General features: G+C 40.8%; 6 protein-coding genes across 6 annotated transcripts, besides 2 other annotated features; 3 read left to right on the top strand and 3 right to left on the bottom strand.

Annotated features, from left to right (window-relative positions):
* Nucleotides 1-447: 447 nt before the first annotated feature.
* Nucleotides 448-1,860, top strand: UA08_04333 (hypothetical protein; the record flags this gene model as incomplete). The annotated part of the gene is made up of 1 exon (XM_020266644.1): nt 448-1,860. One exon carries the CDS (start codon nt 448-450, stop codon nt 1,858-1,860), a length of 1,413 nt encoding a protein of 470 aa, XP_020120618.1.
* A 1,053-nt stretch (nt 1,861-2,913) lies between these two features.
* Nucleotides 2,914-4,224, bottom strand: UA08_04332 (hypothetical protein; the record flags this gene model as incomplete). Its single annotated transcript, XM_020266643.1, has 4 exons — nt 2,914-3,036; nt 3,091-3,224; nt 3,290-4,022; nt 4,084-4,224. The coding sequence occupies 4 exons, from the start codon at nt 4,222-4,224 to the stop codon at nt 2,914-2,916; spliced, it is 1,131 nt and encodes a 376-aa protein (XP_020120620.1).
* Nucleotides 4,225-5,406: 1,182 nt separating this feature from the next.
* Nucleotides 5,407-7,678, top strand: UA08_04331 (hypothetical protein; the record flags this gene model as incomplete). Its single annotated transcript, XM_020266642.1, has 11 exons — nt 5,407-5,694; nt 5,756-5,849; nt 5,910-5,921; nt 5,975-6,162; nt 6,219-6,292; nt 6,351-6,622; nt 6,671-6,744; nt 6,801-6,890; nt 6,947-7,295; nt 7,361-7,551; nt 7,607-7,678. 11 exons carry the CDS (start codon nt 5,407-5,409, stop codon nt 7,676-7,678), a joined length of 1,704 nt encoding a protein of 567 aa, XP_020120622.1.
* A 571-nt stretch (nt 7,679-8,249) lies between these two features.
* On the bottom strand, nt 8,250-11,604 carry UA08_04330 (hypothetical protein; the record flags this gene model as incomplete). The annotated part of the gene is made up of 8 exons (XM_020266641.1): nt 8,250-8,408; nt 8,475-10,297; nt 10,359-10,404; nt 10,467-10,551; nt 10,615-10,653; nt 10,763-10,889; nt 10,960-11,506; nt 11,566-11,604. The coding sequence occupies 8 exons, from the start codon at nt 11,602-11,604 to the stop codon at nt 8,250-8,252; spliced, it is 2,865 nt and encodes a 954-aa protein (XP_020120559.1).
* Nucleotides 11,605-11,988: 384 nt separating this feature from the next.
* Nucleotides 11,989-13,233, top strand: UA08_04329 (hypothetical protein; the record flags this gene model as incomplete). Its single annotated transcript, XM_020266639.1, has 2 exons — nt 11,989-12,072; nt 12,124-13,233. 2 exons carry the CDS (start codon nt 11,989-11,991, stop codon nt 13,231-13,233), a joined length of 1,194 nt encoding a protein of 397 aa, XP_020120558.1.
* A 205-nt stretch (nt 13,234-13,438) lies between these two features.
* On the bottom strand, nt 13,439-14,050 carry UA08_04328 (hypothetical protein; the record flags this gene model as incomplete). The annotated part of the gene is made up of 2 exons (XM_020266638.1): nt 13,439-13,703; nt 13,800-14,050. The coding sequence occupies 2 exons, from the start codon at nt 14,048-14,050 to the stop codon at nt 13,439-13,441; spliced, it is 516 nt and encodes a 171-aa protein (XP_020120568.1).
* Nucleotides 14,051-14,114: 64 nt separating this feature from the next.
* Nucleotides 14,115-14,660: a repeat region (Identified by RepeatMasker using a combination of RepBase library and repeat library created with RepeatScout).
* Nucleotides 14,654-18,857: part of a repeat region (Identified by RepeatMasker using a combination of RepBase library and repeat library created with RepeatScout) that runs on past the window's edge.

The raw sequence follows: 18,857 nt of genomic DNA, 5'->3' as shown, positions 1-18,857 counted from the left end.
AATTTACGTATTCGGTTCTGCGGCCTATTCCTGAGAGCTGTACCTCCCAGGACACCAAGCGTAGTCTATTCTGGGCTTTGAATTTACCTTGGAGTACGCATCTATTTAATTTTGTGGCATAATTGAAAGTTGTTAGGTTTCGTCGCTTCAGGGGGTTTTTAGTTTAGATTCCCATCCATACGCTCTGGTCTAGCTCATCCTAAGCCTATAATTACTACTTTCGTACCTACCGAAGAACACCAACGGCATGTATTTACAAGCCAGGCAGTCTATTTCAACTGATTTCAGTACAATAAAAAATGAACGTTACTAGTACTTGATAGAGGCACACTAGATCCATATAGGAAAGGTCGGACGCGTAATCAATATTCAAAATCTGAACGTAATGTAAGCCACGATCTAGCACCATTGAAGATCATACAGACGAGCATACCAAGTATATTGAGCATGCCCAAGAAAGGAATCAGCGTATACAGCTACATCGGCGTGCCAGGCTACGAAATTGGCTTCTCCGTCCCTCAGGAGCAATGCCTCCATGACTCGACACACAACTTTACGTGCCGCGATCTGGAAGTTGATTCGGCGCATATTTCAGGCCTAGAGAACTTCACTGGCCGATTGCAGTGGACGGTCTTCCGATACGGCGAAGTAGTTGCCACGCAGTACAACGATGTGAACAGTGTGACGGGCAAGATTGAGGCGGGGACGATGGTCTCAACGCAAGATTTTCACCCGATATTTACCGAGGATGCGATTATCACGTACGGCTTCTATACGGCTGGACATGGTGAGGTGGGCCTCACGAATAGACACCAATGTTACGTGACGATTTGTTCGACAGAGAACCGTTTCTGGATGGGCAGTGTTGCGTCTCCGGGATCAATTGCGGCTCAGAAACCGTTCTGGCGGTTCGTTCTAGCTGCACCACACGATAATGGAATGAACAGTATGGGCTCGTGCGATGCTATTTTTCAGCATTTTGATACAGATATGCTAAGTGCGGTCCGCAAGCTGGTGCCGTTGCTGGAGCACGTTCAGCATATCCCCGACCATTTTTTGATGGAAAAACTGCCGCATATCGTGTACGGTCTGGCCGTTACACAGAAGAAAACCGTGTCGACCATGCTTGCCATGGGAGCTAGATACTTTGAGTTCCGCCCAGCGAAACTACTACCCATGTTTGCGTCGTCGACGGCGCTGCGGGATACCTTCTACTTCCAGCATGCTTGTATCCCCGGACTGGCTTTTGATGAGTTTCTACGTGAACAGGTGACGTTTCTGGACGAGAATCCGACAGAGATCGTCACAGTGCATATTCGCTGGGACAATATCGTTGCGGAGTGTAAGCGGCCTACATCAGAGGAAATTGCAAATATGCTCAGTGAGGCGTGTGGACAAGCCAAGCAGCACCTGCTCACATGGGGCACGCGCGAGTGTTTTATGAAACCCATTGATGAGTTGCGACGGACAGGGACCCGGCTAATTGTGGTAATAGAAGCAGACAAATACGATAGCTGGACTGCCAAGGCCTACGCGACACTGTCTGCAGACTCCATCCTCGCCAGATTCGAGTCGATGAACAGCCAGGGACAAGAAGCGAGTGATTTGACCATCCTGCAATGTCAGGCAACTTCGCAGTCCATCAAGGAAGTCTTGGTTTACAGCGTTGTCTCTGCACACTCAGCCAGCTCCTGTCTTACCTCGACCAAAGGGGCACTGGACATGCAGACATTGCCTTGGATCAGAGAACATGCGTTAACTAGGCTGACTGCTGAACGGACTATTGTTATTATGAATGACTTTATTGATGGGGCGACTATCGATACATCCATTCTTCTCTCTAAGGAGAGGTTGAAGTGAATCACTGTTATGCAATATATTATAGATCGACTTCTAAAGTCGTAGCTAGTTAGTGCTTATTAGACTTGATGCGCGCTACATGAGTTACCTTCATGATTGTATTTTTTAGTAGATAAATAGTTTGTACGTTCAAAACCTTGTCTGGTGTTCCGACAAATCCCAATATCACAACCACAACATTATGTTTTGCACGCCTCGTTAGCGAACGGTTTATGGACGTTCTTATTTTCCACGACAAACCTATGCCAATTGTATTATAGCAGTCTGTGGAATAAGTATATAGATCAACTCAGAATACTTACATCTACTTTTCATTTGCATGCCAAAGGAGGTTTTCTGGTACATATTCGTCAGTGAAGACCATCACGGTAGACCTCAGTGGGCTCCCATGAATACTTGTCGCCGAGTCTCTTGATGATTGCCCAGATATCAGCCCGAGATTTTTGGTAGGCACAAAATCGATTGCTCTGCCAACACAGGATGAAATAGACCAATGTCAGTATTCACGAGTGATATGATAGGATGGATGGTTGCAGACTTGCTTTGGTATGATTTGCCTAGGTAGTTATGACACACGTGCCTAGTAATAGTAGCCCTACACTCGGAATTCTAACAGAAGACAGTGTCTAAGGGACTATCTGAGGCTGTATTGTCATTTTAATAAAGAGGTCAACTAGGTCATGTATGATAAGGTATTTCTTTAATAAGGTGAGAAGCTTTGAAACAGTTTAAAAAAAGTCTAATGAGACATCTAAAAGGATATCGTGGTTTGTTGTCACGGTTAACTCCAATTATACTATAATTACCTAATTAGGAAACCGTTGCTTGTCGTGACATCTGCGTACCCCAAGGCAAACTACATCGATGAATTGAAATTTATGATGTTGAGGAAGTAAATATGAGAGTAGACAGGTATTACAGTGTATAACTTTACAGTCACCAAAGGCTAGGCGAAGGTCCGAAACCATACTATTGCAATGCCCTACCTACCACAAAACATGCATCCAAGCTAATCCCGCCAGCTGCAGAATGTTATTAACAATTTTAAACTTCCTATTTGCTCTCCACCTCATACGGTGTCTCGTATGGCCGCTCAGCTTGCGGCTGGATACGTGCGAGGTGGCGACGTTCACCAGACGTCCAGTCGAAAATAGCAGAGTGAGCAGTAACACGGTTCTACCGGTTGTCAGTGTCAAACATCAGCTGACAGATGAAGGAAGCTGGACTTACATCCCAGACAACAACTGTCTTGGGCGCCCATCGTATACGGGCCTGGTAGTCGATACCACGGCTAATATGGTTTAGCAAGAACGCCAGCAAGGCCTCGCTCTCCTCCTTCTTCAGCCCGACAATGCTGCGGGTGACTTTGGAACCATTAGTCTAGCAACAAGTATGCAAATATAGAGAGAAAGGAAGAGAATATACACACATCCACTATTCACATAAAGTGCTTTCTCGCCCGTTGCCGGGTGCGTGCGTACAATAGGGTGTTCGTTTATAACGGGCTCGCGTCTTACAACGCCGCCACGGCTCTTGCTAAAGTCGGCCTGCTCCACGCCCGAATGAGTGGCCTTGAGCCCGTGCAGTCTCTCCTTGATGGCCGGCGACAGGCGGTTGTACGCCTCGACTTGATTCACGAACGCTGTGTCGCCGCCCACCTCCGGCTGATCGAGCACGTACAGGAACGTCGTTCCCGGTGGCTGTTGCTCGTACGACACGTCCGAATGCCACTGCACGCTGCTATTACGATTTGCGAAGAACGCCTCGACCTCGCCATCTGACCCGTTGCGGTACACGATGTGCACCTCCGGGTGGCCCTCCGGTGCACCGCTGGTAGGGTGGATATGATGCCGTCCAAAGTAGCCGCCAATCTCGAGCGCATCCTTGATGGGTAGGTCAGCGAAGTCCTGGTCACGGAATGCCACTACTTTGCGCTGCGCCACGAGCAGCGCGAGCTGGTCCTTGCCAGCGTCGGAAAGCTTGCTGAGCTGCACGCCGTGCACCTCGGAGCCGATGGTGGGGGTCAATTTCTGGATCTTAGAGCCCTCCGGCAGCAAGTCCTTGAATGTCGGGTCGGCGCCTTTGCCGTGTTCAACGTGCTCGTAGGGCTGGAGAGGAGGGTATTTTTCACCGTGGTCCCAGGTTGGAAGGTAGTTAGGGTACTTGTCTCGGAGTCAGCATTTGTCCAATGGCTCCGTCCATTCGAAGAGGCGATACACTCACGCTGGCAGTGGTGTTTGGCTCTTCGTCGATTACTCTTCGGATCTTGGGCTTCGTCTCGCCAGACTCAGGCACAGCCTTGACCGGCACGACCACAGAAGCAGTCTGTTCTCTGTCTGGAATTTGGGCAACTGAGGGCGCCATTTTAGATATCTTTCAGAGCTACAGCAATAACTGCTTTTATTCGCGTGCTTATACAGTCGATTATATAATGGCACGAGCTACGAGGAGGCAGTCGTATAGTTTATATAGGCAATAATACCTACCTAGGTAGTAGCCATGTTGTTACATGCGGTTGTACCACTGACCTCGAACACATACGAATCAAATTACAATTACACGATTGCATGCCAGAATGGCGTAGCAACCGCCATTTCCAAGAGACAAACCAGCGTTCTGGCTTTTGATCAATAATAAATTTGTATTATAGAGGCGGAAGCATCAGATAGGACATGGGTGCCTTAGGGCTATGTACTAGTAATCAGGCGACAACGCTGTTGGCCGTGGATTAGGTGCTTTGCCCTGCAAAATCACCATCGCAGCACTACGCAAGCTAGCTGCATACTTCCACGCCGGTGTACCCTTTTTTTTTTTTTTTTTTCATACCGCAGGCTTATCGCAATCACGTCAAGTGCCTTTGCGTCGATGCCATTTCAATCGACCCCGCGGTATGTGCGCGCTGCAATTTGCTAGGGACACACAGCAGACCCTGCTAGACCAGTAGCCTCTCGCTAGCAAGACACGAGTGCTCACGACGTAGGGATTTGATCGATGAGATTTGACTAATTTGGAAGGTCAGAGACATGCACTCTAGGCCTGGACCAGTTGTTACCTATCTAGATTGGAAATGAAGATATTTCAATTCCTGCTTGTCCACATATATCATTCCCCAAGCGAAGGGGTTGGTCCTGCCTACCCTTCGCTTCAGACCCTGTAGCACGACCCGAATTTGCAATCACAGTCCGAGATGAAGTATGGCTATACACCAAGTCAAGCGTAGGATGAAGAGAGGTTTAGCGTAGACAGGCGTGTAAAGTACGCCCTGCCCGATTATCATCGCAGCTTCTCGGCTACGGTCTTAATACGAATAGTATCAAATAGTAAAGTCACATATTGATTGCGCCATTAATTGAATCAATGTCATCTTGCATGCAACCTTGGAAGTAGCTGCATCGAACATTGATAAGAAATATGGCATTTTTCACAGGCACAGTCTTGGAGAGGTATAAATTGTTAAGGCGAAACTGTCCCAGAGTAAACAGCCAAAGTAACACCCCGGCTGCTCTACTTACGCCTGCGAAGTGGAATTGTGAAAACGACTCCAACATGGCGGCCGAAAGAACCTTCGTGAAAACTCAGCACGAAGCCAAAGACGCGAGGGTCACAGAAACCATCGTGGGCCCCGAGATGTCGACCCCGGATAGCGACGAGGAAACCGTGTCCACCGTGCCTGATAACATCTTCCTGGACCCAAAAGTGCTCGCGCATTACCAGAAGGTATACGAAGATGCGAAATACGAGTGTCGCCATGTACTCGACCCAAATCTCGTATGGACGCGCGAGGAAGAGCGGAAACTGGTGCGCAAGCTCGACTGGCATGTCTGTTTGTGGGCGGTATGCTCATACCTTATAGTTATACCGATATATGTGCGAGCAGTGCTGAGTTGCGATCTAGTGTACCATGTTCTTCGCGCTGCAAGTAGACAGAGGAAATCTCACCCAGGCCGTGTCAGGCAATATGCTCGTCGACCTCAAGCTGACAACAAACGGTTTGTAGTGATCCTGAAGTAGCCCAACGCTGCAATACAAGGCTGACTGTTATCTTCCAGATTATGACACTGGTAAATAAACTAAACAACCATACTCGATAGACTAATCGCTTACTGTGTACAAGGCAATACCATATTTCTGGTCTCATTCCTGCTGGCTGAGCTGCCTTCCCAGCTCATATCCAAGAAGATCGGCCCAGACCGATGGATTCCCACTCAAATGACCCTGTGGTCCATTGTTGCCATCAGCCAGATGGCGCTCAGTGGCAGGAAATCGTTTTTTGCAACAAGGTCGCTACTGGGGATCCTAGAGGTAAAATACAGCCTATTCAAAGAAGCGAAGAGCAGTTGCCTGACGAGGAAGAGTAGGGCGGTTTCATTCCGGACATTGTACTGTGGCTTTCGTACTTCTATACTGGTCATGAGCTGCCAATTCGATTGAGGTATGCTCTCTGTAGTAAGACTCAACTATTAGTTTTGATTGTGCTGAAATCATACCAGTTTTTTCTGGACGGCATTGAGTGTCACTGGGATCATCACCTCATTGCTAGCGTTCGCCATTTTCCATCTGGACGGGGTTCATGGCATAGCAGGTTGGAGGTACCTCTTTCTCATTGAAGGGCTGGTCACTCTCTCAGTCGGCATTGCGTCCTTCTTTCTTATGCCAGCCTCAGCGGTGCAGACTAAGACCTGGTTCCGGCCAAAGGGCTGGTTTACTGATCGTGAGTTGGGCATCGTCGTCAATCGCGTCCTACGAGATGATCCAAGCAAGGGTATGTTCTATCATAATGGAACGCAGTCGCACAGGCTGATGAGAACAGGTGATATGCATAACCGCATGGCCATTACGCCAAAGCGTCTGTGGCGTTCGTTGACCGACTTCGACTTATGGCCTGTGAGTTTGCAGTCCCTAGCTACCTAGGTAGAAAGTCAGTTGACTGACAGACTCAGATTTATGCCCTCGGCTTAATCGCCTATATCCCTCAGGCACCAGTGTCATATTACATGACTTTGTCGCTGCGACATCTGGGATTCAATTCGGTACACCCAAGGCTTCTGTAATTAGAAAAGAAAGCTGTAGCTAACAAATGACGCAGTTCCAAACGAACCTTCTCACAATACCCTCAACGGTGGGCTTCATTATTATGCTATTAACATTAACGTGGTTCAGCGAGCGACTCCGCGAGCGCACGTTTGTGGCCATCTTCCAGCCCATCTGGACATTGCCCTGCGTGATTGCCTTGCGCTTCTGGCCCGGTTCGCTGAAGGAGCCCTGGGGCACGTATGCGCTGATGACGGTTCTTCTGAGCTATCCTTACTGCCATGCCATCCTTGTGTGCGTTGCTGCCTTTCCCTTTCCTTTTGATCGACTATTAACAGCGAATCTGCAGGGCATGGACATCGAAAAACTCGGCATCCGTGCGAACGCGCTCGGTGTCGGCAGCTGTATACAATAGTAATGCCTCTTCTGTTTCTTTTGTTCGTTCAAGGTACTAACACTGCATATACAGTGATGGTCCAAGTCGGCGGCGTAATATCAGCCAACATCTACCGCTCCGACGACGCGCCCTTGTATCACCGTGGAAACACAGTCCTTATCATCATTAACATCCTTGTGATCATCCTTTTTGTCCTGACCAAACTCTACTATGTGTCCAGGAATAGGTGGAAGGCGAAGAAGTGGGCTGCATTGACTGAGGAAGTGCGTTTATCTTCTGTATTCTTTTCTTTAGGTCCGATGCTGATTGACGGAACAGGAAAGAATCGACTACATGGAGAATACAACAGACCAGGGGAACAAGCGGCTGGACTTCATATTTGCCCACTAGTACAGGCAGATTCAGATGCCCGTCTGTTACCGCTACCGAGGAAACCGGGCGTGCATGCATACAGAGTGTGGACTCATTCATGAGAAGGCCTTCTAACTCGACAAGGACTTTCCTTCGTGGCATGATTTAGACATGAATAGATGAACAGACACTGAGAAATCAACGATGAAATTTCGCATCCATGAAGAACTGCAATTCTTCAAAGACCTGGTCTGTGGGAGATGAATGGTATGCTGCGTCTTGGGCCTTTCGTTGAGCCTCACCCAAGGTAATGAGAAGTGATGGGACCAAATTCAGTTCGAGGGGCAAATGCAATAATGGTAGCTGCACCACTAGCAATAGCAGACAGGTATTTCTGTCGTGAAATCGTTCTAGTCTCCTATGCTTCTCCTAACCCCTGCTTTTTTACCTTCGAAAAGTGACGCCGTTCTGATGAAAATTAGAAGATGCATTTCTAACTCCTCCCAACCCTTTTTGTACATAGACAAGTAATAAAGCAAGCAAAGGAATGAGATAAACAAGAAAGTAATTATTTAAACTTGGACATGCTTGTCTTCCTTCAAGTCCGCAATTATTGCCAATACCTAGGCTCATCAAACACATGATACCGATGCCCACGGACACCTTCGCCACGGAACAGGGCTGGGAAGCGTTGACCTTCTGGAACCATTTCCTCCGGAATGCGGATATCGTCTTCCGGTTCAGGCTGGCCGATGACGAATTTTCCAACCTTGTCATGCCACAATTATTAGCATGGTGTCTCCAATAGAGGATAAAATAGATAGAATAAACTCACCTGAAGCTCAGTGTCTGTGATAGTGCTTCTGGAAATTCTTGCATAGCCAGTGCGTTTCAATTTTTTGTACAAAATGTACTCGCACCATCGATCCCAGTCTGAAGGATCGATATCCTTCATGCCGCTCACATCGCTCACGTATGTGTTATAGTTGCCTTCAAGAGGCTTCGTCACGAGATAACTTAGCAATATCAATGGCCGCGGTGACGAACCCATAAGTTGGGATAGATATTGTGACTGCAGTCGTCGGTCTTCGGGATCCTCTTCCTGTCCAGAATGGAATACGACAACATCCACCATCTCTCCATACATGTCAAGAGTTGCATGGATAGCAGGTGCAAGCTCGCCAACCGGCGAGGGCAAAAGATGATGCGTCGAGTTGACAATTGGGAATTTGGAAAGCAGTGCGGATCCCCATGTATGTTTGTTGGGTCCTGGGCCGAAGTCAACGTACATACCTAGCTCCTCGGCCAAGAGAACGGTGAAGTCACGGTTGCCCATGATGATTCGCTGCGTGTCAGACTCCAAAAGTCCAACAACGTCAAGTTCAGACTCCCGAATGAGGTTGATCATTCGTTGTTCCGAAGACCACATGTCATTATCAAGGGAGAAGTGAATAGTCCAAATACCAGCGGTGACAACTTTATCGTTGCTGTGGTAAGGGGTGTAGTCATTTGTTGGGAACCGGAGATAAGCAATAGCCACTGCAAAAAGCTGCAGAACCGCAAGAGCGTAAACATAATATGACCGCTGTCTTCGACTGTTCGGGTTGACGAAATTCTTCTTTGGAGAACCAGAGCTTTGCGTCACTGAGCTGGAGAAGACTCCAGCGCCCACGCACAGCATGGTAATGGTCATCAACCAGTCGGTATGTTCACGGACAAGAGGACCGCCAGGAACGAAGGCGTACGCCACGACCCAGACATGGAAGAGGGTCAAGAAAACCCACACGCAGAATCCCAATCCGAAAGTAGAAGCGGGTGAATGGTGGACAGCGGAAGTAATAAAAACGGGTGTTACAGCCATGAGGTAGAAAGCCATAGCCAGTCCACCATAGAAACCAAACCAATGACTGTAGTTGGTAAGCACCGCGGCTCCAAGAGAGCCAATGCCGAATGATGTCCATGAGCCAGCTACACGTGGATTGTACAAGCCGAATAGGAATCCTACACTCATGACAAAAATCGTCAGAGCACCATGAGGAACCTGTATCGGTCCTCTAATGGGAAAGCCTTCCCAGACCCAACTGATCATAGTACTCGAATCCGTCAGGAGCGAATGCATCCCGAAAAAGAGACCTCCAAGTCCAATTCCTGCAAGAACAGCCGAGCCTTTCTTACCAGATGGGGGATAATAGTCACCTCCGCTAACAGAAGATTGCGCAAAGGACCGTCTTGCAGAGCGAACCGCAGCCAAAACTGCAAACAAAAGACCTAATTTGTTCCAACCGCCGTTCTCAGCATGCATAACCGGCCACAATGGGTTATTTGTTTGAAAGGCGAATTTTGCCACATTCGACATGATAAGACCGGCAGAAAAGGCGAAGATCCGAGATTCTAATCTCACAGTCTGAGCTCGATCGCCATAGAATGATGCAGACCAAGCAAGAGAGCCCGTGAAGACGGAGAACCCGCAAGTAAAGAGACGGTAAACCGGATCCTGAACAAGGAAAGCCAACAGTCCTGAGATGGGCAGGAAATGAATGAGAGTGTTGTTACGCACAACCAAAGATCGTACAGACGGGATAGCCATGATCAGCGGTGACACGGTGCTAATAATGAAAATTTCATAGCCTGAGATGCCCATATGCCACAGCGGAAAGACTGTAAGAGTGAGGAGATCAGATTCTATAGTTTGCAAAGGGAAGCATTTTCAAAGACATACACCACACGAGAAGAGGCATAGCAGTCAGATTGGTCCAGAATAAGAACTGCATTAGGCGTCAGTCAGTACATATCTATTTTTGAGATTCTGGTCGGTTCTGAAATTTACCCCGTTGTATACGTCGGCCGCAATATCGATGGCTTCAGACCATAAGAAACCCCTGCCAAAAGTGTTTCCAATTGGCTTATCTTTTCTATAATCGTGTTATTTTTCATCTCAGTTTTAAAACATGTCGTTCAAGATCGTCATAACATACTCTTTTTCAATTACTGTGTCTGCCGTCGTTTTGAGTTGTCTGTTGATGCATGGTTAAAACCCATTTCTTGCAACATTTTGACAATCGAAAAAAACAACAGTGTTTTATGCAATGTACATTTGTCTACTTCGGAAGCCACTGCACATACCCTCTGCTAACTCCTTTCACGTCCCTCACAACTAATTCAAAGGCGTCAAAATCGAGGGCGGTTATTGCGTCGAATCCAACGTCGAAAATGATCAAAGACCATTCGAAGAACGCATATTTGGTGTAAGCTAGACCATAAACCATACTTCATTAGCATTTGTGTTTGCAGAAGAATGGGCGAAGAGAAGGTAAACTCACCTCCGGCAACTTTGTGTACTTTGTGCTGAATAAAGTAGTAAATTAACGGCACTAGAGTTCCAAAAAAGAGACTAGCAAGGATCTTCCGGTACTTGACGGCGCGGCGATTGGCAGGGCTCAGAGCCAGGCAGCCGAGTGTCCATGGCAGTGTAGCGACCAAGTACGAGATCATGAAGATGTCATGCCAGTCGTGGTCGTCCGTCGAAGTCACATAAGTCCAACCGCCGCATGTCAAAGTCCTAAACACACCAGTACCAGCAACAATCTTAGGCAGTGTCGAGCCGGGCCGCGCGGTCATAAGATACCAGAGGAAAACGAGAGCGAAACGGGGGCCGGAAGTAATTGCAATGAATACTTGAAAGACCGAGCGTTCAGGATACCGGTCGCCGATAGTCGCGGACACGGAGGGAAACCATTCGTCAGGGTAGCCGAAATGCTCGTTTTGCACGATTTTGTGGAAGTGCAATTGGACGCCCACGACGAAGGCGCCGAGGAATGCGGCTGCCGCGAAAAGAGTATGTGCATAAGAAATCCATTTGCCATTGAGCTGAATCAGTCACACTGCTGTTAGCGCATAAGCCTGGTGAGTTTCGAGGGGCAGCCTACAGCCACGACGGCATCTCCGTCCCTATATTTGGGAGCCATGGCCGGCAAAACCGTAAGCGAGTGGATGCCAATGTAGAGAACAAGAAAGAAAAAAGCAGAAGAAATTTCAGTTCAAAGAAAGTCGAGAAAAGAAAAGACCGATAAATGCTGGATTGAAGAAGCGATGAAATGCCGCGGGCCCCTGAGCAGTAACTGCGCAGTGGTTCCGGCGGACGCGAAGCCCAATATTTAAGGCCAGATCCATCGACGCTTCTGTATGGCCCGCGGCTCGGGGAGTGGCCTGCGCTAGTCCCGATGTGGCCTACTCCCGTCGTGAGCTTTGCTTGTCGCGCACGGGCCGTCATTCTTTTTTATTTTATTCTGATATAATTTTTTGGGGACTGCATCGCCCATCAGCAACGTCAATTCCAAAGCAACGACATTATGGCTGCCGAAAAAGCCCGCTTCTACCTCGAGAAGGCTGTTCCCGAACTCAAAGAATATGAGCAAAAGGGAATATTCAATAAGGTGAGGCCGCTTTCCTAACGCCGCCGCTTGATTCGTGCTAAACTGTCCAAGGATGAAATCCGCTCTATTGCAAAGAAACGCTCCGACTTCGAGCATAAAGTCAACAGCCCCGGAGTCTCGCCATCCGATTTTGTCCGTTACATCGAATATGAAATGAATCTGGAGACCCTGCGCAAGAAACGTTCGAAGAGATTTGGCATCAAAGCGACACCGCAACATGCTGGACGACGGGTCTTGTTCATTCTCGATCGTGCCACGCGCAAGTGTCCCGGTAGCTTAGGTCTTTGGGTTCAATATATTGAGTACTGTCGGCGACAGAAGATGTTTAGGAGATTGACCGACGTCTTCTCTGATGCGCTACGGCTCCATCCCGCCAATGCGGACTTGTGGATCTACGCTGCCAAATACGCTTTGGAAGAACATGCAGATATGACGCAGGCGCGGAGCTATTTTCAGCGCGGCCTCCGTTTTTGCAAAAGCCAGAGGAATATGTGGATTCAATACGGTCGTCTGGAATGTATTTACATTGCAAAACTCTTTGCTCGTCGGCAGATATTGGGATTAGATCAACCGGGAAAGGACAGGCCAACCCCTACTCAAGCTATTGATGGTGATGAAGATATGATTGCTCTTCCGGCAATCACCGCAGAAGACGTTAACCCCGCAGCAGAGAAGGATGATGGGTTAGATGAAGGAGCATTAGAGGCACTGAACTCAACTCCTGCCCTGACAGGAGCTATCCCGATGGCCATCTTCGATGCTGCGATGAAAGAGTCGAGCGACAACCTCATCTTAGCCCAAGAATTCTTTGACATGGTATTCGAATTCGAAGGTCTTCCGTGCCTGAGGAAAATCCTGGAACATATTGTGACACATCAGACCGTGAAATCGCCTTCCAATTACCGGGTGGCGATATGCCATATCAAATTACCTGTTGCGGGAATAAAAGTCACCTCACCAGAGTTCCCTCGAGCACTTGGGACATCTCTCAGCCACATGAAGAAATATCAGATGGAGCCCAATCTTGCACAAGAACTCATGAAATGGCTTAGGCCGCTGTCCGAGAACGAAGAATTAGATCCTGCGCTACACAAAGTGGTGGAGATAACGCTGGAGAACATTCAGAAGAATATTCAAGCCAAGGACATTGTGGATAAATAGATAGTCTCCTTTATACGTTCAGTGTTGAAATGAATGATATCCAAAGTTGCATATCTGAGTCTTTAATCATCGGAGTTGCTTTTCCGGCGGTTGCTCTTTTTTGCGCTATGCATCTTTTTGGTTTTGATTCGTGCCTCCGTTTCCGCTTTTCGTCTGTATAACCTCATTAGAAGATCAGTCCAAGGAGAGGTTCTTTACTGGAAACCTACAGGTTTTTGACACGGTTTTTCTGATCATCAGACGTTTCCCCGGGAATCACAGCGCGAGCTGATTCTTCGACTAGCTTGTAGAGCTTTTCGTAGCAAGCCTCCACGTTTGCAGATTGCTTTCTCGCCTCGTCCGACTGGATGACGAGTGCATCAGCCCGCTCAGCCAGATAACGAGAGACTCGTAGATTCTGGTGCAGAATTGGAGGCACGAGCGGCAACAGAGAGCTCAAGGGGATCCTCAGCGTCGCTTTGGAATTGACTCTAGATTATTCGCTGTTGTTAGATAACTACTTAGATCGGATTCCTCGTGTTGACGTAAGAAAGGTCATGTCAGCTAATGCATAGTCATTGTCATACTTATTGACATTTTGCCCTCCAGGCCCACTGGAGCGGCTGAACGAGATGGCACAGAGGCCGCGGGGAATCGAGTTGGCATTGAAGTTTGCAAGCCACTCTCTGGCACTGTGCAAATCGGCGTCGTCCCACTGACCGGTCTGTATGGTATTGATGCCGCCCTTTCTAGAGGCGAAGTGCCTTCTTGCTGCCGTAGTCAGATAAAGCAGTGCCGTTCTGCAGGTGTGATGGCAGGGGAAGGCTCTCATGCTCATGGCGTATGGCTGCCTTGAGGATCTCCAAAGTCCAAACCTCGATTATTTTGGCTGTCTCAACTTGGTTAACGTATTTCCCGGGTAAATGGGACACCCGGGTAAACGGGACACCCAGGACCCACATTATTTTTTGAACCCATATAAATTACATATATAAATGAAATTTTATAGATTTGACTAGCTAGAAGGATTCCGGCACGTATTACGTCTATGCCCTACTTGCCAGCAATTGGTGCACCTAGGGGGTGCGCGTTAATGTGCCTGCAAAACCTCATTCTGATTGGCCGGTTGAGGGGGGTTAATAACCTGATCAAGCGCCTGCGCTAGTACTCTTTCTTTAGAAACAGTCAAAATACCCTCATTTTGTAGTGCTCTAGTATGGTGATCTTGTTGGCTTTGTAATTGATTAAAAGACTTATATAGATTATAATTTTCCTTATTTAAAATAGTAGTATTATGTATTATTATTAAGGAGTTTTTGATTAATTAATTAAGTATTTAAGTTGATAGTAAAAATAAGCTTAAATCTAATATATTAAAAAGCTTTTTAACTAAGGCAGTCTGTTATTTTAATATATGTGTATTATAAGGTGTTCAGAGGCTTTATGTATGTCAGAGAATCAGAACGTCACAGCCAATGGATCAGGTTAGTCACTACGGGACTAATGCACACCGGAACAAAGGATTACCTGCAAAGCCTTAGGGTTAGGGCATCAGAGAAATCAGAGGATTTCTATAATAGCTATGATCTATAGATTAGAGAAATTAAGGGATTTTTATAAAGATTATAATAAAAGAAAGCTATATAAGAATACTTATTTATTATATATTTAATTTTCTTTTATTATTTTAAATTAACTATAATAACTTAAATATATAATCTTCTATTAATCAGAATATTTATAGTCTTATTTTTATTTCTTTTATCTACTAAGATCTTTTAATCTTAGAAGCCTATTAACTTTACTTATTAATAGTTATCTTAGTTATACTTAATAATAATTAATTGAAGTTTCTAATAATTTAAGACTCTTAGTTAAAAGAGAAATCTTAAGAATAAGTAATAATAATATCTTAAACTCTAATTTTAGTAACTCTAAGTCTTAACTCACAAACTATTAATACTAGTAGTAAAAATATTATAATTACTAATAACAGAAATATAGTAGTATTATTATAATATATTAAAGAACTAGAATAAGCAATAATTAATAATAAAAAAAGAATAAGTTATATATTTTAAGAAGTTAAGATTAAAATAATAACTTTATTTAAAGAAAAATATAGAATCCTTAAGATATATCTTGCTTAGATATAACTCTATTTTATATATAATAGTAAATAAATTGTAAGTAAATTTAATAAAATATTAATAATATTAAGCTTTCTTAATAGAAAAGCTATAAAATAATTTATTTTATATATCACTAACTAATACTATATAAATAGCAATAAAGAATAAAGAAATCCTAAGATAATTATAATATTTTCTAATTATTAGTATTATAAAGAAAAATTTAATTAGTTATAGAAAACTATTAATAAGAAAATTAAAGTTATTAATAAGATATAATATATTAAATAATAAACCTTAGTTGGAGAATATATTTCAAAATTCTTATAAATATTAAAAGGATTATCATAGAATAACTAAAAATTTAAAGACTAGTTTTATAAAGGATTAAAAGACAATATTAAAAATTAAATCTTAATAATAATATTATAATCTAAAATATTTCAAGTAATAATAGAAGTAGTATTCTAGATTAATTTAATTATTTATATCTAATAAATAGAAAAAGGAGAGTTCAGAAGAAATAAGATAAATTTTTACTAGAAACAAATCAAAGATAAAGATAGAGATATAATAATATAATTAAATATAATCTTATCTAAAAAAGAAAAAGACAAACTAAAAAAGAATAAAGCTTATTTTAATTATAAAAAACCAGATTATTTTGCAAATCAATGCCAAAAGCCAAGAAAGAATTAGAAACTAGCTATTTTAGATTTAAAAGAGCAAATTGTAATAATAATTTTATTAATTTTAATTAATAATAGCAAAGCTAATAGAACAGCTAATAATAAGATTAATTCTAATAAAGATTTAAAGCAATCAGTTAAAGACAAAGAATAATAATTAAAATAGATAATAAACTATAAATAAGTCTAAGTAAAATAGATATAACAAACTAAGAAATAAAAGGCTCTAAAACAACTAAAAGAAATACTTAATGACCTAAGCAAAAAGAGTAAAGAATAAAAATAGAAGAAATTTAATCTTAGAAGAAGTATTAAATAAGTAAGATAAGTTAGTACTAATATAAAGAAAAAATATTAATCTTATAATTTAAGAAAAGAATCAATCAGTTAGATATTTCTTATATATTACCTTAGAAATATTAAAGACTTATTAAAAGGATACAGCAAAGACACTAATTCAGAAGAAATTAATATAGAAAACTTTAATATAGAAGATACTTAAGCAAAATCCTTATTAAAAGAGTTACTTTATATTTAACTAATATTATAAAATAATAAGCTAATAATAATAACTTATAAAAATCTATACTGAGAATTAGATAAAAATTTTATTAAAAAAAAATTAAAAAAAGTATAGAATAATACAATTTAGTCTTAAGAGAATAATTAGTGTAATTATATATCAATAAACGCAATTTACTAAAAGAAGTCTTAAAAAAAATAAAAAAATTATATTAAAGAATATAGACACTATAAAGAATAGATATATTATATATACTAATAATATAGATAAATATATATATCTCTAGCAAATATATATAAATATATATCATATAAGCAAGAATAATACTTTTATAATAAAATAATTAAATATATAAGAAATTACTCTTATTATCATTATCTAGTATTAGAAGGAAATTTATATTAGAAAGTATATTAAATAATATATTATAACTTATTATATAAAATATACCTTATAGAAAAAGAATAAAAGAGATAATTTCCAAGAATTTTAAAAATGATTAAAGAATTAAGATTTAAATGTTTATAAGAATAAATAGAATATTAATATATCTATTAAGAACCCGCACATCTTTATTATAATAATATTACAATTACTAAATGCAAAGCAGAAAGACTATATAAATAGTATTATCATAATATTAAAGAATATTTCAAATATTAATAAAGATATTAAGAAAGGCATATAATTATAACTAAACTTATTATAATAACTATAAAACAAAAAACAGTTAGTCAAATAGTGATAATATTAATAAAGATCAATAAAAAAGATATAAGAATCTTATTAAATTTAAGAGTAGCTTATAATTATATTAGAGAAGAATTTATGAAAAAAGTAGGATTATTTATAACCTAGATTAATAAATAGGCAACAATCATCTCTATTAATAAAAAAATAATCAGTTAAGGCTATAAGAGATAAGCATTAAATATTATTATAAAATCAGGATAATATACTATAATAATTACACTTAATATTATACTAGTATTAAAAGAATATTATAATACTATATTTAGAATAGCATAATTACAAACATAAAACCTAATAATTAACTAGATAAAAGGAATAATGATTATTAATAAAATAAAGTTAAATACATAAATAATTAATAAGAATATTAAAGAAATCACATAGCTATATAAGAAATTAGAGAAAATCCTTAGTATGCTACTAAAAGCTGAAAAGTCAGCATAAAAGGCAAAAGAACAGGAACAGAAGGTAATATTTACTAAAAATATTAAATATATCAATAAAAAAAATAAAGTATAAAATATAAGAAAGTTATAAAATAATTAAAAAGACTTAAGTGATAAAAATAAAATATAAATTAAGAATAATAAAACAAGAGAGATTAGAACAATCTAACAAATATAAATAATTAAGAAAATAAGAATTATAGAAAAAATACAGAAGATAAAACTAAAATCAAAAGAATTATATAAAAAGAAACTTATAGAAATACTAGTAAAGTTATTTAAAAAATATTATAAATTTATTAAACTATTTATAAAGAAAGAATAATAATTATTAATATATAATAAAGAATTTAAAGTATAAATTAAATTAAAAAAAAGATTTATACCATCCTTAGTCAAGTAATATCACAAATTAAAAGATAAACTAAAACTTAAAAATAAATTTACCAATAAGTTTTATAAAGTAATGTATATATAATCAAAATATAGAAAAGTATTAGTATAATTAATATTTATCAATAAAAAAGATATAACCAAATAAATAATTATTGATTATAGAGTATTAAATAATAGAATAATAAATAATATAAATAAGACGCCTTATTAAAAATAAAAAAAAGATCTCTTATAAAGAGCAAAGATCATAATAATCTTTAATATTTAATAGGATTATTATAACCTATAAATAGTTAAAAATAATATTTAGAAAACAGTATTCCTTATAGATAAAAGACTATTTAAATAAATAGTTATACTAATAGATTTAAAAAACCTATTAGTATAATTTATATAATACATAATATATATTCTATAAAAATATTTAAACAAGTTTATTACAGTCTACTTTAATAATATCATTATATACTTACAAAATCTAAAAAAATATAAAGAACATATACAACTAATTATAATAGCACTTATAAATAAAAGATTAACACTTAAGATCAAGAAGTATAAATTTAATACTATAACTATTAATTACTTAGGAATAATTTATATACTAGAAAGATTAAAGATCTAATTAGAAAAGAAAAATATAATATTTAACTGATTTATCCTAACAAATATTAATAAAATATAACAGTTTCTAAGTATAACAGAA

Source organism: Talaromyces atroroseus, assembly GCF_001907595.1.
Source record: "Talaromyces atroroseus strain IBT 11181 chromosome Unknown scaffold_4, whole genome shotgun sequence".
NCBI classification, from domain to species: Eukaryota; Fungi; Ascomycota; class Eurotiomycetes; order Eurotiales; family Trichocomaceae; genus Talaromyces; species Talaromyces atroroseus.
The sequence above is the reverse complement of the archived record's forward strand: the minus strand, read 5'-3'. Positions and strand labels throughout refer to the sequence as shown.